Source organism: Hydra viridissima, unplaced genomic scaffold, assembly GCF_058129835.1.
Source record: "Hydra viridissima isolate aposymbiotic clone 2 unplaced genomic scaffold, HvirCarnegie_v1 scaffold_2, whole genome shotgun sequence".
Taxonomy (NCBI): Eukaryota; Metazoa; Cnidaria; class Hydrozoa; order Anthoathecata; family Hydridae; genus Hydra; species Hydra viridissima.
Window position 1 is genome coordinate 23879668 of NW_028324301.1, and position 18107 is coordinate 23897774.

General features: G+C 29.8%; 2 protein-coding genes across 3 annotated transcripts; one reads left to right on the top strand and one right to left on the bottom strand.

Annotated features, from left to right (window-relative positions):
* Positions 1-287: 287 nt before the first annotated feature.
* On the top strand, positions 288-5142 carry LOC145183301 (uncharacterized). The gene is made up of 2 exons (XM_080058636.2): positions 288-574; positions 968-5142. Exon 2 carries the CDS (start codon positions 997-999, stop codon positions 4678-4680), a length of 3684 nt encoding a protein of 1227 aa, XP_079914762.2. The 5' UTR covers positions 288-574; positions 968-996; the 3' UTR covers positions 4681-5142.
* A 1038-nt stretch (positions 5143-6180) lies between these two features.
* On the bottom strand, positions 6181-15838 carry LOC149892542 (uncharacterized). 2 transcript variants are annotated; one of them, XM_090079355.1, is made up of 8 exons: positions 14137-15838; positions 12835-13094; positions 12674-12737; positions 11864-11994; positions 8799-8917; positions 8563-8695; positions 7929-8025; positions 6181-6972 (listed from the first exon to the last, which is right to left on the bottom strand). In XM_090079355.1, the coding sequence occupies exons 1-8, from the start codon at positions 14264-14266 to the stop codon at positions 6920-6922; spliced, it is 987 nt and encodes a 328-aa protein (XP_089935481.1). In that variant the 5' UTR covers positions 14267-15838; the 3' UTR covers positions 6181-6919. The 2 variants fall into 2 exon arrangements, with proteins under 2 accessions (XP_089935481.1, XP_089935482.1); XM_090079356.1 differs by lacking the exon at positions 14137-15838 and adding an exon at positions 13409-13697.
* Positions 15839-18107: the final 2269 nt, after the last annotated feature.

An 18107-nucleotide genomic window follows, 5' to 3' on the forward strand; every position in this document is an offset into this window, starting at 1 on the left:
AAAATTACAATTCTAATTTTACAAAAACCCTTTCTAGACCCCAAAAAAGGACGAAACAACGTTTGAAGTTAAATTATGAGACCTGAGACAATTAAATGCTGAGAGAACTAAGTATAATAACAATAGTAAACTGTTTAGGAAACCTTAAACCTCTGGAAACTTATGCATTGATTCAACATTGGAAATCGATGTTCGAAAGCAGTTTTAAATCTTTTAATGGACATAAAATATCTTCTTTCTAACAAAAAGTAAATAGCGGTTAAACGCGCATGCGTTGTACTGAATTCAAACAGTCGGGGTTTGTTGAGATCACTTGGTAGAGCGTTTGCTGTACGTTCGTTCAATAGGCGTCTTGTTCCTAAGAAATATTACTTCTTTGTTATTTCTGTGTTAGATAACTAAAGAAAAAGTGGAAATCAAAAAGAGTGTCTGTTAGTTTGTGAAGCATGAAGTTTCAAGCCTAAAAAATAAGTACAAAAATATTTTGCTCGAGTTTTGGACGGAAGCCGATTCATTAGTAATGAAAAAGCCGCACCTAGCATTATTCGCAAGGGATTTTCGAACTGCCAGAAAAGTATGTGAGCCTTTATTTAGGTGTTTGCTTACTTACTCGTTTTCTGAACTCTTTCCTCGTTTATAAATGAATTTTCGCTATTTTGGAGCTTTTTTTTTTTTTCGCGTAAAGTTCTTTTTAAAAAAGTTCTTGTTCTGAATAAGCACTTTTATTCTGCATGATTAACAATGTTAGCAACGGACTTGAATCTTTTTAAGTTTTGTGTTTGGAAAAAAGAAAAAAAGACGAGCATTTGTTTGAATTGGAATGTCATTTTGTAACAGAGTGATTTACTTGAAAATTAGTAATCAAAGTCTGTTATTTGCGATCCAAGTCTATTTTTTTGCAATTAAAGTCTATTTGTTTGCGGTAGGAACCCGAAGTTGTAATTTTAACAATTTTTATTGATTTTAGAAAGGCGCGTAGAGCGGAGCCAAAGAAATATGCTATCGCATTTCATTCAATTGTCATTGGTTTCCTTAACCTTTTGTGCTCTGTTTCAACATGTTCCAAAAAGTGAGCGCAACGAGCTTACTGACTTGATGAATGATGTTTTAAACGATCCTTTGTTGAAAGTATCGCTGACGAATAAAAACGGGTTACGTCAGCAAGCTCACAAAAGCTTAGTTAAAAAGAGCAGCGTCAATTCAAATGAGAAATCAAAAAATAAAAGTAACGATTGGAAAATCAACTTAAAACCTATAAAATTGGGGAAAAAGTACTCCAATGTATCGAGTGCGATAAAGAAGCTCAATACAGAAAGTAAACCAAAAAGAAGCGAAATTTTAGGCATTCCCAAACCAAGCAACAATGGCATTGTTAAAGACGAAGTCGGAACGCTCATAGTTATAGACTTTGACAATCCTGCTACGGATAAGTATGGGAGAAAGAGGTCCGAAATTCAAAGTAGTATGCCTGAAGATAATCTTGGTTACACCATTGTTCTAAATAATAATGGCAATGACGTTAGTGATGCAAAAAAGGAAAAAATCTTTGACGAATTAAAGGAGCATTTTAGCGAAATGGACGAGCAATTTCAAGATTTCCTCGATCAAAGTAATAGTAATAAGATGATGAAAGAGCTGCTAACAGAAAAAAATGACATAGATCAAATCGGAAGTGAGAGAGATGCTGTACCTAATGATCCTGATATTGATAGTTTTAAAACTGTTTCCGATTTAAAACCGAAATTTGTACCCTTCGGAAAATTGACGGGTCAAACGAAAGGCTCTCAACTGGACGTAGATATTGATAAGTTGAAACATGTGAAAGAAAATCTAAAGCTTTTAAATGAAGACGAAAATGAAAATTTCAATTCAACCCTCAAACAACCGTTAAATGAAATGAAAAGTTCTGCATTAAAATCCTCACCCTCAGAGGGAGAAGGAGCAGGACGTTCAACAGGCGAAGACAGGAGCTTCAACAACACCTCAAATGAAAACGAAAACAAAGAAACGTTTAATAGGAATCAAAACAGCAAATTTACTAAAGAACGAAATTTTGAGGAAGCAAAGTTTACACCCAGCATTTTCAATTATTCTAGTTCTTCAGATGATAATTTAGAATTGAAATCAATGAATCAGTCGATTGAAAAAGACCGCAACGATGAGAATATAAAAGATGATTCGAAACTTGAAGTCAAAAGCGATTTTAAAATAAAAAATGACATACCTGACTACCCAGTTAAAAACAATGAAACTCAGTTGAGTGAAAATATGCCAGAGAGTTCAAAAGATTTTTCTGAAAATCTCATGTCTCAAAATAGAGATGCAGATAATCTAATGGAAAGTAATAAAATTTTAGACAACACGCCGATGAAAAAAGAAAACCCAAAAAATGAAGAAATAGGAACCAAAATAGAAGAGACGACGGTCATGTATAAACAAGATGATATTAAAGAAACACCTTCCAACGAAAGTAAAAACGAAGAAGACAAAAATCATCCGCGTGAAAAACTTAAATTAAAACTCTTATCTACAAATAGCAATAATGGAAAACAAGATGAAATAAGAAGTTCCTCGGCAGAAAACAAAAATGAAAGCGACCACAAATTCGATGAAATAAAAACGGAAAAAGCTGATAGCGAGGACATCTTAAACAAGCTTTTTATTAAAAAAACACGTCCTAAAGTAGATAATGAAATTGATAATGACGTTTACAATGCTAAAAAAACCTCACAAAACGGAAAAATTGAGGACGAGGGTGAAGTAATTCATTCAAAGCAAAATAATATGCAATTTAAAATCGAGGATCCCACACTTATTAAACCATTGTCCTTAAATATCGAGCAGAACAAACTAAAGGTTCCCTTTTCAAACGATCCCGATAACATGCATGAGAAGGCTAGATGGAAATTTCGTTTCGAGGAAGCTCATGAAAGTGAAAGCAATCAGAGACATGAGATTTCATGGTTAAATCATGCAGATTTAAATACTGATAATTTAAATACTGAAAAGGTTCAAATATTTTCAAAAAGCAAACTGAGTCCTCAAAAGGTAGCTTTGTCAAATGCACAAACAATAATCCAAAAATTTTCGCCACCAGCAAATCCATCTCCGAAGAAAGAGCTTAATGAGTTTGAAGATTCAGACACATCCAGCCCTTCAGCTCGTCATAAAATCTTTCCTACGCGCTCTTCCACTCATCACCCAACGCCAACGCAAAAAAAATTTAAAATAACACCAACGAGAAAAACTCCTGCTGTTAAGAGAACTACATCAAACCCGGTAACTAAAATACCAATTGTAAGTCCCGAACCAAAAGTGTTAGATAAGAGGAAGGCAGAAGCAATCATAGAGTTTTTGAATAAAGATCCTTTAGAATCATGGCGTTATCACTTTCACACATTAAAATCATTAGACTTGAACTCCTCTATTTTACGATCAGGTTTAGTTAACGCTGGAAGTATTGATCGACTAAAAGGTGTAATGAGAAGGGCGTTAGAAGGAAAAGATATCACATTAAGCATTATTGGGGGATCCATTAGTGCTGGTGGAGGACTTTATAAAGACAGAGGAAACATCGACGGGCTTTTTTATAAAGGCCTTGTTGATTGGTGGAATAAAATGATTACACCTTTAACTGGCTCTGATATGATTGTTAATAACATAGCCATTGGTTCTATTGGAACTGATTACTTTTCTTACTGTGTGAAAAATCACATTGCAACAGAAACAGACATCGTGTTATGGGAACTTGCGGCCAATGACTTTAATAGGTATAAAATGCAACCTACAAAAGGAGCTCGTCCATTAGAAAGACTAACACGCATAATCTTAGAACTACAAAATAAACCCGCCTTACTCTATATAAACTTTTTTAAAGGAGTAGATTTTAAAGCTTCACGGGATAGCTGCCCGAATTTCGAAGATCAAGGTGAAGATATTATAGCTCATTATTACAAAATTCCCTCACTGAGTTGGAGGGCAATGGTCTGTGGAGCTCTTGTTAGAAATGAGCCTGGTTATAGTATAGAAACCTTATTTAGTCTTGATCAATACCATCCTTCATTAAGGGGTCACGCTCAAATGTCTCTTTTATTATTGCTACATTTGCGTCATGTAATGAGGGCTGTACTTCAATGGGCAATTGAACATAACGGATATATTGATAGATTTGAGGACAAATATACATTACCAGAACCATTATTTATGGGACTTAAGTCTCCAGAACCATTGTGTTGGACGCTTATTACTGCAGACTTGAATGAAAAAGTGACAAATAGCTTAAAAGTGAAAATTGTTAAAGAAAACGGTTTCAAATTAGAGTACGCAACAAATTTTCCAATTAGATTTGATAAAGTAATTTGCTGGAAAGCTGAGCACCCTGGTGCTTTAATAGCTATACAATTTTATATACCTGAAAAATACAGTGCAAACGGGTCTAAACGACTACGCTCCGAGGTAGCCATAACTACTCATACTCGTTGGGGTGGGTCGTCCACTATTTGGGTAGATAACATGACGGACAAACAAATTGTTATAAAAGAAGGACGTCCTAATGATCCTGGAAAGAGAACTCAAGTTGATAGTATAACTAATGATCTTGGACCAGGAACACATACGTTAAATGTTTTATCGCATGAAGGAGCGTTTTGTCTGGCAGCCATTATGATAGATAGCAGTTAGTGTTATTTCATCTTTGTTTGAAGTAGCCTGTTCAAAGTAGCTGTTTTTATGTGTGTAAAAATATTTATATGGATACTTGCATCCAATTTTTAAAGTTGCAAGGGTCTTGTGATGTAAAAAAATGTACTAAATATCTCTACCGAGTTAGGTAGCCATATCTTGTTAATATTTTAATGTATAATGATTTCTCAGCTTTTGTATATCTTATCATTTATTTTTTTTTTTAGCTTTTATATATCTGATAATCGACGATTTTATAAAGTAAACTCATTATCAATCTTATGTATTACTGCTATATATATTTTTTGTAAATACTAGTAACTGGCGTTCTTTTTGTTAATAAGATAAAAAAAACATTTAAATTTGTTTTATAAAAGAATTAAAGGTAAATTTTAAAAATTTTCTTTTACGAAAATGTGTTTTTTATTATCATTAATTTTTTTGTTAAATAGGGATTTTGGCGAGAAATTTAATGTCTATTAATTCATCGAGAGAATGGGCTTTTTCCATAAAGACAGGCTTTACGACTAAAAACTTTTGCAACATTTAATATGCTTAAAGAAAAATTCGCAAAAAACAAATTGTCTTGGCTTTTTTTACGACAAAGCCCAAAAAACTTTTGTTTTTGTGACTTTATTATATCAAAACATTATTGTGCGACACAAATATTTGTTTGAAATATTTTTAAAAATTGTTTTGAATATTTATTGAAACGACACAAATTGAAACTCAAGATAATGAGTTTATATAGTTATATACAAATATGTTTGTATAACTATGGTTTAGGGAACAGTATTTTTTTCAATCTAAAAATTTGGTCAAAAAGATATATTAGCAAGTTGGAAATTGAAAGATTGGTTTCAACAGTTACAATTATTTTGAACTATTTTCCTTCGACAATTCTCGACTGAAAATGAAATTTGTATAACAAAAAGTTAAGCTATTTTTAATAGGTTTCTGTCTAGTTCAGTTGGTCGACAGAAAAACGGAAATTCAACATTTCATGTTACTTTAGACAAATGATTTAGTTATATACTGTGTGCTCAGAAATTCCAAATGAGAAGCAATAACGGATTAATCCAGACGCAGGGAAGTTGCTGGATCGGGGCCGTAAAATAGGAAGCCACTGATATTTTAGACAACTTTTTTTTTTTAAAATTATGAGATAAAGTAAGATTGCATTGTTTAAAGCCTATCTATAAAGATTTTGAAACTTATCTTTTTCAAAATTTTACCTCAATGCTAAATTGTCGTTTCGATGCACTTTGTTTAATGACCAGATGAAATAATTTTTCTGAAATTTTTCTGAATATATATACATATATGTATATATTCAATTGATTATTAGCAAACTAATCTATCACCTTCAATCCGTCATTGTTAATTCTACTTAAAGTGTATTTAAGTTAAATAGAACTTCACTACATTTGAATTTAACTTTGATGTGCCGAATAGTTTAAAAGTGTAGAATAATAAAAATTACTTCACCAAAACAGATTAAACAAAAAATAAAAATAAAGTAGATTTATTTCTTTACTAAAAAATGATAACATTAACAAATATTCGTACATATTTAACTCCTGACAAATTTTTTGAAAAAACATGCCCACTTAAAACAGCATTTAATTTTAAAAAGAAATATTTACTATAGCACTTCACATTTTTCTGCTTTCAGCCTAAATCGACTCCAACTCCATAAAGTTCCCTTCAAACAAAGAACGTTCGCAAAAAATTACACTTATCAATTTAATTAGAGCAGATCGACATCATATAAAATCGTAAGGGAATTGATGCTCAAAGAATAGTAAAATGTATGACTCATAAATTATTTTCATAAATATTTATCTTATAATTGACATATTTATAATTATATAATGCAAACATAGTATCATACTACGCATACTCATGTAAACACACACATATATACATATACATACATGTATTTATATTTGTACAGACATAATTATATGTACATACAATACATATGTATGAATATATGTAATATCATGGTATACTATAGTATCATATGATATCAGCATTTAAAACCAATTTTAATTGCAAATCAGATTCGAATTACAATCTAATTTAATTGATTACATTGTTCTATCTTCAATTGTGCGCATGTGCAGCAGTCGTCAAGGAAAAAAATTCCAAAATTATAACTATTTGTTTGACATTAAAATACTTGTTTTTTCGACACGCTAAAGGTGCCTTAAGACTTCCCTACATTAATGTACATCTAATAAGGCAGCGATCTTCGGCAGCCTTGTGAAAATTCAACATAGTTCGGTTCTAGAAGAAAATTAATTTTAAATTTACGACTTGATTTGTGTTCTATACAGCTGCCCCATTATATTAAGATGGCATGCTTGTATTTATAAAATATTAAATAGTTATTTTCAAGTAAAATTTAAATTGATCAAGATTTTGACTTCTTTTTTTATGATTATCAAAAACCTTTTAACTAACAACGGGATGAAGTAACAACATTTATAAAAATGACGTAATCTAAATATCAACGTGTTTATAAAGTAATGATCCATTTCTTTCAAAAACAGCAACTTTCAGCTTTAGATGCATTATTTTAATTGGATATTTTTAAAAATAATTTTCAATTCTTTAATTCATTCATTTATTCATTTTTTAAACTCTAAAAATGGGTAAAAAAAGTGTATCAGACAAAACAAAGTGGCAAATTGTTGATTTACAAAAAATTAAGAACATGTCTCACAGGGAGATAACAAAAAAAGTTGGTGTATCAGAGAAAAAAGTTTATGTATGTATGTATGTATGTATGTATGTATGTATGTATGTATGTATGTATGTATGTATGTATGTATGTATGTATGTATGTATGTATGTATGTATGTATGTATACATGTTCATACATGTATGTATACATGTTCATACATGTGTGTATACATGTTCATACATGTATGTATACATACATGTATTTATATATTTACAGACATAACTATATGTACATATAATGGAAAACAATTAAAAAAAACAATCTGTTTCTTTTAAAAATATTAGTATAACCAGTAATAAATAAGTAAAAAAAAAAAAAAAGGAACTTTTTAAGATTCTTAATCTGTTCAAGTGCATATTAAGAAAAGCTTTCAATTATTTTTATGAAAACAAATATGCATCTAAAAATAATGGGGAGGCTGTATGAACAGCACATTTAAAAGTTTATTGAAAACAAATAGTTTTATACAAAAAGAATTTGATCAGAAAATAGTTACCACTATCAGGATTGATGGCACCATGCCTTATGAAAAAATCTAACAGTACTAGTGCACAGTTTGGTTTAAACTCATTAGTAGCAAGCAATTCTTTCACCTATGGGAAACAAACAACAACCTATAACCAAAGGATTTTTTCATAAACCAAAAAAGAAAATATTAATGGGGTATTGCACTAATATGTTAATAACATTTTGCATCTTAAGATTTCCTTATTAAATAATTTGATTTAATGAAAACTTTGAATTTTGATTTTCTCATAAACATACTTTTTGTATTTATAACATTTTACACTATCAATTTCAATATCTGAGACCAAAGACATGCGAAAAAATGATAATATCTGATTGGTTTAAAAAAATTTTTTTTCAAAATTATGCATGCATGCATACATACATGCTTGCATACATACATGCTTGCATACATACATACATACATACATACATACATACATACATACATGCATGCATGCATGCATGCATGCATTCATGCATGCATACATACATGCATACATACATACATACATACATACATACATACATACATACATACATACATACATACATACATACATACATACATACATACATACATACATATTTTGCAATATCTTTTAATAATCAACTCTACAAACCTCTTTTATTGGAAGTAAGTAGAAATCAGAAACCTCATCATCTGTATTGGTTGGTTCAAATGAGCGAGGGAGTTCCAAATCAAAAACAAATTGTATTTCAGGATTCAGTCCAAGTTCATTTTCATGATAATAACTATGAAAATCAAAAGCTATAAACCACAAAAACACAAATACATAATTTTCCATCAAGAAGCACTACAAATAGGTAAAAGCAATTGAAAACAAAAACAAGATACCATAGTGTACCAGCTGGCTGAGCAGTTGAGGCTAATTTCTCAGGAATTCCAGCTTCTTCTTTACATTCCTTTATGACAGTTTCAAGAACTTGATCTCCAGAACTTATTCCACCAGCAACCTTGAATTTTAAAGTATTAATTTAAAAATATTCCATGGTAATTCAATGTTATACCATATTATAATATACACATGTTTAACTAAACAGAAAATCCAAAAAAACCAAAAATTTTCTTTCCTAATTAACACCAAATTATAAAATTACGTTATTACTGTAATATAAACTTTGAAAATAAGTAATATAAAATGGCTTTTTAAAAAAAAAAGATGCTTTAAGATAGTAGTTTCATTTTTTCAAAACCTAAAATATTAACCATATTTGATAAAGATCCACCTTAATTTCAGTGACAGAAAAAATATTTCTCTAGAACTAATGTCACTAGTTCATTACTTTTCTTGTTAATTCAATATTATCAAGTGCATGTAAAAAGACATACCAGAAAATATTGTAAAAAAAGATAACAGGTCCAAACAATAAGTTTTTAAACAGTTTTCCATTCTATTTTTTTCTTTAACAAAATAGTTAATTTGACTATTTCCTTTAAAAGATTGCGCCAAGTTTCTAATAATGACTAGTGATGCTTTTATTGAGATTTTGAAAGATCTGAAAGATAAGATTCATATGAATGGGTTATAAACAAATGAAGCAACAGAGTGGCAGACAATAGATAGAAGGAAGACTTAAGAACCAGTAACAGAAAAATAGCAAATATTGTTAATCGCAAAGAATTTTATCAAAAAAAACTCTGAAAATATTTTAAATGATAGTTTGCATTTAATATCATCGAGGATCTGGAAGGTAAAAAACCCACAGAGCAAGAAAGTATTTTTATTTTTCTTCAATTAAGAGCCAATCCAAAATTAAGTTATTGTTAAGTTGCAAAAACTTCAAACAAAGTCTTAAAAAAACCTGTTTGTTCAAATACAATAAAACATTTTACTTAAAAAAAGCATAAGTTAGAGATCATAAGATGAAGGTGGTGTAAAGAGAGATTTGTTTGGTCTTAAAAAAAAAGGAAGCAAGTAATTTTCACTGATGACAGCAACTATGAAGTAATACTGCTTATAGCTTGCTATTTTATCTATGACATTTTTTAAAATTTGTAGTTCCACTTTTTAGGATGCATGCATTGTTCCATTATTTGAGGTGCTTATAGCTATGTATCATAGATTAAACTCAAATAGCAATTTAATATATAGCTGCATTATTTAGTTTGATGAAAAATCTAAATTCTGATGGTTTTAGTTTGAAACTAAAAAACAGAATGGTAAAAGTTGTAGATATTTAACAAAATGTTTCAATTCCATTTTGTTGATTCTTACTATTTAAAACTCATACAAATTTTACAAACAAACATAAATTTTATTTAACAACTAAACAGTTTTAACTCGCTCTACTTTTTGTAATCTTTCCAACCAATTTTTATGAACTGCACAACCAAAATTTTATACACTTAAACTTTTATTTTACTTAATACATACATTTAAAAAGCTTAAGATCACAAACTTAAAAAAAAACTTAAAAAACAATTTATATAAAAACATGAGGTTAAAAATCTGAAATTAAGAGGATACAACTGAAAAACGTGTTTAATTCACTCTTTTACTTATAGTTTCACAAATAGTAAAAATAAAAGGGCTTTGGAAAAAGGAAAATCTCAATAACACATAATTTGATCTAAAAATCAATCCCCAAAGTGTGGCAGATAGCTTAGGCTTTTTTTTTATCTTATAAGCTTTCTATAAGCTTAAAAATTGCACATTGATTTGGAGTTATACAGTTTAAAGCATTCCAAATGAAACAGTTCTTTACTACCGGATATTGTGGAGATTTGCTGAAAAATTGTTGTATTAAAGTTTGTGACTTAAAAAGATTGGAACTTTTATGTTTTACATGTTTTGTTGAAGCCTAACAACAAAGTTAAAAATGAACAACAGTAAAAAGTTTAATAATGAAAGGTAAAAGAACTGAAGTGTTAGATTTGATCCCATGCAATTTACCTACAAAAGCATTAATCAGAATATCTGGAGTACTTAAAAGGACAGTTTGTAAGGCAAAAAAGCGTGATAGTACTGAAACATCTTAGATGCAAATTCCTATGAGCAAAAAAGTTGACAAGAAGTTCACAGAATGGCTTAGAACCATGTTGAGAAAAACCCTACCATGCACATTCAAAAGATTGCCAAAGACCATGAAAAAAGCCATGATAAGGAATATAAAAACTTTTGTCTATCAGTCAACTTATGACTCTAAAAAGCTTAGTTTAAAGTGATAATAACCAACAATGGTCAAAATCTCAGATGAATGATATTTACTGTAGACTGTCTCATCAACTGAAGAAATGATTAATGTTTTACTATACTTTTTTATGGCTCAAGAAGATGTTCCCAGTTGGAAATTGTTTTCCAACAGGATGGAGCTCAAAACCATAGTGCCAAAAAAACAAAACAGCTTTTAGAAGACAATAAGGCCAATTTTTGGCCCAAAAACTTTTGGGCTTGCTTCAGCCTGAATTAATCCATTTAATTACTCAATATGGAGCGTTGTAGAGAGCAAGGTATACACAAAGGCCCACTCAAGTCTCAGTTTTCTCAGGTCATCTATTACAAAAGCTTGGAACTTTATGTTGACAGTGTACTTCATCAGTAATTGCTAGGCCTTCCATGCACATCAAGAGTCTATCACAAAAAAAAAAGTCCTAATTGAATCTTCACGTAGGCAAGGTATTTATTTTGAATTTTTCTTTTATAAGTATTACTCAGAAATGAATCTTTTTTAAATCTAGAAGTAAATGAATTCCTGCTGCACCTTGTAGTTTGATGGCTAACAGAAAAACTAAAAAGAGATGTTTGTTTTTGTCCACATTTAAATCAAACTATAGCTATTGGTTTTACCTTCCATCATCCCAAATAATGTTTAATGACTGATCAGTTGTATCCTTAATTACGACAGAAAATTAAAGTGATAATCATCACTTGATCAAACTAAAATGCAATCAACAAATACCGTATTATCCAATTTTCCAGGATAGGTTGGCTTTGATTTACTACGCCTGGCAATCCACATATAAACATCCCCACTGTCATTTCTTACATAACCATTTACATGCACTCCATAGGTTCGAAAACCAAACAATGCTTTAAAATATATATACATAACAGTGTGTTATAACAAGTTGCTGCATCTCAAAGGTCATTAAATTCATGAAAAAACAGTTTTTTCATGAATTTAAAAAAAAAAAATTCTTAGTCTTCAAACTTTGCAGTTAAAATTCTAATTTAAAAGATAGCTATGAGATAAAAAACAAACAAACAAACAAACAAAAAACAATCAAAACTTTAAAAATAATTTTAAAAGAATTTTGAAATTTTTTTGAAACTCTTCAAATTACACAGAACCAATTAAAATAAACTTATAAAAGAAGAAGCTAAATTTTCTAATATGTTAGTTATTTGCAACAACAACATATTTAAAGTAAAAAAAGACTAGCCTTTTATCCCAACATCTTATTATTTAAGCTATATGCTAAAATTCTCATTTCAATTTACCAAAGATTTTTTAATATTCAAAAAATAATAATGTAGCATATCTATTTCTTCTTCTTTTTTCAAATTAATACTTTAGTATTAAAAGTTAAAATTTGTTATTAAAATTTATTTCAGTCTTTATTTAATTATATTATTCATAGTTCATTTTGAAATTCAGCATTGTTAAAAAAAAAAATTATAAAGCTAGATTTACAAACAATAAACAAGAATTTAAAATGATATTTATACAATAAAATCAATATGTTAAAATCAAATCTTCAACACTTACCGCATGCTGACCTCTCCACATCAAGAACAGTTTCACTATTAAATGATTTCTTAATGGCATAAGTCTAAAACAACAGCAATAGCAAACAAAATTATTATTTACAGTTATTTCTTTAATTATGTCAAACACATCTTTTATTTTCCTTTTTTATATTCAAATACCTCATTTCTCCATCCACTTAGTGTTGGAAACAACTCTCTATCTTTCCAGTCTCTCATTACACATGCAAACTGTTGACTCCTAGACTTTCTGTCAGTCAGTGTGGATGCCATGGTGACATACTTAACTGTTTTTGTAAGTAAATCTCTGACAACATAGAATATATCGTGGTAAAATTCTAACTTTTTTAATACTGCTGGTTGAACTAATCCAATCTGAACATCGTCAATCATAAATGGAACACATCCACTTTTCTTCTTGCCTAGAAATTAAAAAGCAAATATTTAAAAAATGTATACAAAGTAATGAATATCTAAAATAATGAATATCTAAAATAATGATTTTGTAAAAGTATATGAAATGCTGAGTTAAATTTTTAGTTAAAAAAGCATACAAATATTTGTTGCATAGCTTAAAAAAGTAGGAGAAAAAAAATTAACAAACAACTAATTGAATTATTAAACTAAATACAGGATGAGCTTTACTTATGTGCATGGAATGTAAAAGAAATCAAGCAATTAACCTCAGAGAAGCCTTACAAGAACTAATAGAAGTGAAATAAACATTTTTTTTTACCTCTGAAATTATCAACTCTTTTAATAAGATCTAAAATTTTCTTTGACCAGTTGTCAGATGATTTTTTTGAATCAGATTTTTTTGGTTTTGATTGAGTAGTGATCTCCTCACATTTCATTTCACAGTCCATGTTTAGTTAAAAGTAATTTAACCCAATCAATATACTAATAATAAATTTAAATAAATAATACTGTTTGGAATGTGTGAATAAAAAGAATTAAAACTTTGTTACATTAAATACCTAGTTAACTTATTTATTTATTTTCTAGCATTATCCAATAAGTCAATTAGAAGTAATGCTTTTTATTTTTTTTAATTCTCAAGGAGAGTCAGAACTTCAAATTGTTGATCAAAGAGTCAACAGTATATAGATCAAATAAAACTTAGCCATGCATATCATAATGAGAATCAAATAACAATAAAGCATGATACATCTTAGTTTAGGAAGAAGAGGTATCCATGAAAAACCCTGATCCAATAAAGAGAAAAGGTTGCTAGCTATTTTTTTTTTTTAAGAAAGTTGCAGATGCATAAAGTGTGAATAAAGTCTTTTAATAGTTGATGCTTAAAAATGTAATGGTTAAGACAAACAGGGTTTTAAGATATATAATGTCAGTTTTTTACAGGCATCGGTTTAATGTTTATACTATAGCAAAATTAAGTTCAATATCTACTTCAATCTCAAGGGAAAATATATGTAAGAAAATTAAAAACTTTTCCTAACTTACTGTATTTAAAATTATTTAATGATTCTGTAAGTTCGAGCACTTTCTGAGACCAAGTAATTGAATGTTCATTTGGTGATGAATTAAGATTCAAATTGCTCATATTGAAAAAGTTTACTTCGAAGTTTGCCATGCTTGGGTATTACCACATCTTTGGCTATCGTAACGCACGAGCAAGAAACAAACTGTTAAGTATCAAGTGACAGGTAGTCAAAGAAAAGTCAGCGAAAGTCACTCTGGTCATCTCTTGGCACTATTTTACGCGCACTAAAGACCTGTACAATGCACGGGTACGCGTTCAAACGCGTCTTAGGCGTCAAGTATGGATCCTCTGACCAAAATATTATATTTTTTTGGATATATCAAGGTTTTGTCCAATATTAACATCCATAGTTAAATTCAAAGTATGTGCGTTTAACAGCTTTGAAAGCACATTTGCTATATCTGTAATCATGGACATATAAGAGATGGACACACAACGATATTGTTTTTTTTTTTTTTGCGAACCATGCTCGTTGCGTATTGTTACAAATCTTTTGTTTTAAACAATAGAATTTAAATTATATTAAAGTCTGTTGGATTCGTCGAAAATATTTAGTCTCGTCTAACCAGTCACATCAACTTCCTTTAAGTTATTCAAGATAATAGATAGGGAAAGGAAATATTTAAGTTTTTTCTTAAACCGGTTTTTCGAATAAACCGCGGTTTTCAATGTTTTAAAAACCGGTTTTCCGGTTTTCAAGTGTATTTTTTTATTAAATATATTTCAGGGGAACAACAGCAGCAAAAGCATAAATATATATAGCAACAATGTCATATACGTACATTGAATACAATTGAGCAGCAAACAAAAAAGTCTTTTTAATGGTTAATTTTACGTTCTTAAGACAATTAGCACGTAAAAAACATAAAGCATTGAGTGTTTCATCATTTAACCTTGAACTTAGTTTAGTGACAAATAGACCACTTGCAGAAAATGACCTTTCAGCCTCCACACTTGTTACTTGGATTGACTTCAAAGCCGTGTACAACAAATCTAAGTTGCTTGTTCGTTTTTTTGCTAGCTCAAATACTGCCATTTCTTTGAGCATTAGTTTTGAAGTTGATTCTATTTTTTGTTTCTTTGGTGAAACCCCTTTGACTGTCTCTCTAATGGAAAATTCGAGCTCTTCTAACAAGGAAGCAAATCGTTCTACTTGTTCCTGACTATTTTCATTATCTGACAAACTTTCCTCATCTATAGACTCACTTCTCTTTTGCTCAAACAAACGATTAAACAAACTTGATGCAGCAATAGCAATTGTGTTTCTGTTTGGCATGGAATTTTCGAAAATTTCATGAGTTGCTCCATTAATGGTATCAGGATTATTCAGATATTTAACTAAGTTTACTAATATAGCATTCCTCCTCTCAGTGACTCTTTTAGTAAATGAGTCAACTAGCTCTTGACTAAAGGTGTTTTCCTGGCTTTTTAGCTGCTTGAAAATGAACTTCAGAATGCCATCAGATGAGAGCAAGTTCGAATCTCTTCTGCAAAGTGCTTCAGCACCAACCTTGATTTGTTCTAAAGCATTTACTAGATTTTGTAAGGTGGTAAATTCAGACTCAGAAATCATAATATTGCTTGATAACTCAATCAGTGACATTTGAGTACATTTCTTAAGGGTAACAAATCTTGAAATCATATCTAGTAAGCTGTTCCAACGTGTCTTAGAGTCTAAAATTAGCTGAAGCTCCTTTCCAAACTCAGACTGGACATGCTTTTGCAGAATTATGCCATTTTTAACTGGAGAATTTCGAAAAAATTTGACACATTTTCTAAGCCCCTTTAAAACCAGGACACATGACCATCTGTAGAATATAACTGACTCAAAAAGAGTGTAATGGGAACACGATGGATATTATATTTTCGGGTTTTTTGAGTTATTGCCATGAAGTATGTTGATGAATCATTACAAATATGTAAATCATTAAAAATAATAATATAAGCTTTGGTTATGCTTACAAGGATAGATGATCATCACGTGAGAAACTCGCCATTATACTTTAAAATATAGACACATCTGCAGATCACAGTGCACTTTTTTCAAAACTAACCATACAGCTTCTGCTTTTAACTTTGCTAAGAACATAAACTGTACTAATGCTTTTACTACCAACTTTTATTGTTGTAAACAGCTCTCTATGCGCACATTTAATAACACAGCTTAACACCAGACAATGTGAAGTAGAGTTGATATGATAAAGCTTAATGATGATAATAATTTTTTGTAATATAAAAATGAAATTTGAAAAATAAATCGTTATTTCAATACTTGCCGTTTAAAGGACACTTCTTTGACAACTGACAAACATTTTAGGATAAAACATTTTAAAATGACGAAGAACATAGATATCTACGTTTTGCTTTACAAATTTATTCAACGCTATCCAGTCTAGCAAGCATTAGCAGCAAAAAACTTCACACTCTAAAAGTAGGCATGTGAGTTAACTGTCTACAACTCAAATTTACTTGGAACTCGATGGCATTTTTTAGTTTATAGAGTGATGGGAAAAAAAACATGTGACTACTACATTTTAAAAAAAATTAATTTTATTATTAGTAACTAAAATCATTGATATGAATTTTTTTTTTATATAAATACAGTTTAGTGTTATATCATTAAAAATATTACTTCATTATAATGTCATAATTTAAAAAATTTATTTGGTTCTCTATGATTTTTCTCATCTAAAGATTAATATTTTAAGAAGTAGTTAGAACTTACTGGAAAAAGAAAAAGAAAAATTTATTTTAAATTTACACAGAGAAAAATTTAGAAAATTAATTGTTTACATATATACTAGAGTTTTGCAATGCGAAAAAAAATAATATTTTGTGACATTTTCTTTATCTTCTTTAACTGTACTAAGCCTTTTGGGCATGCTGTTGACTAATTTTCGGCATATTGTTACCGGAATAGTATACCATGCTGTTTTTTCAAACTCACTTAGATCTTTTTGTCTTTTTTTTATTTAAATCTGGGTTTTGTGATAAACAATCCAATTGTCTTTACTCATTATGTTTACAAGCTGTAAACTTTGGATTGCTATCCTGCTGAAATATCTAAAGCGACGGCATGTTATCCTCAGCATATTGAAGAATTATTTCTTCATGTACGTTTATATAGCTGTCATAATTTCTGTTACTAAGAGAATAGTAGTAACACCAGATGTTGAGAAATTACCCTATCCCATAAAGCTTCCACTAATGGATTTTACTGTTTTTATTTTGGACTAACTTGGGGCAAATTCATTTTTTGCTGGTCTGCGTATATGCTGGTCACTAGCTATTCCAAAAATATTAAATATAAACTCATCTGTTTATAAAACGGTGCTCATTTTTTATTTTCTGTCTTTAACACTTCATTTTTTCATTTAAGGCACATTTCTGGGTGTTCTTGTCTGTAACTTCTAATAAACGTCCTCTAATCGTACGTGACGTTACGCTTAACTTTAAATTATTTTAATGGTGTTGTTAAATGTAAACAGATCCATTTTAATTTTACAAAAATTCAATTTATCTTCTCTATAATCGTTTGTTTTTCTTACTTTTGATCTCAAAACTTTTTTTGTGGCCTGTGACCATTTGTAGTCATTTGTGGTCTTTTGTAATTGTGTGACCATTCTGAACCATTCCAACAGAGCGCCCTATTTGTCTTAAAATCTCATAATATGACTTTCCACTGTTTTTGAATTGTTGAACTACATAGAATTCAGCCGAGGTGCAATGTGCATTTCTGTCCATAATACTCTTAATTAGAACCATACAATGCTTTTACTCATTCAGGTTAATATATCGGGCTGTAATTATCTTTCTTGCCAACTTCAAGGACGCGTTTTTACTTTAATTAGAAATAATTACCTGAACATACAAAGAACACTTATCAAACTTATCAAGTTAAAAAATCCACGGAATGATATTATTTAAAACT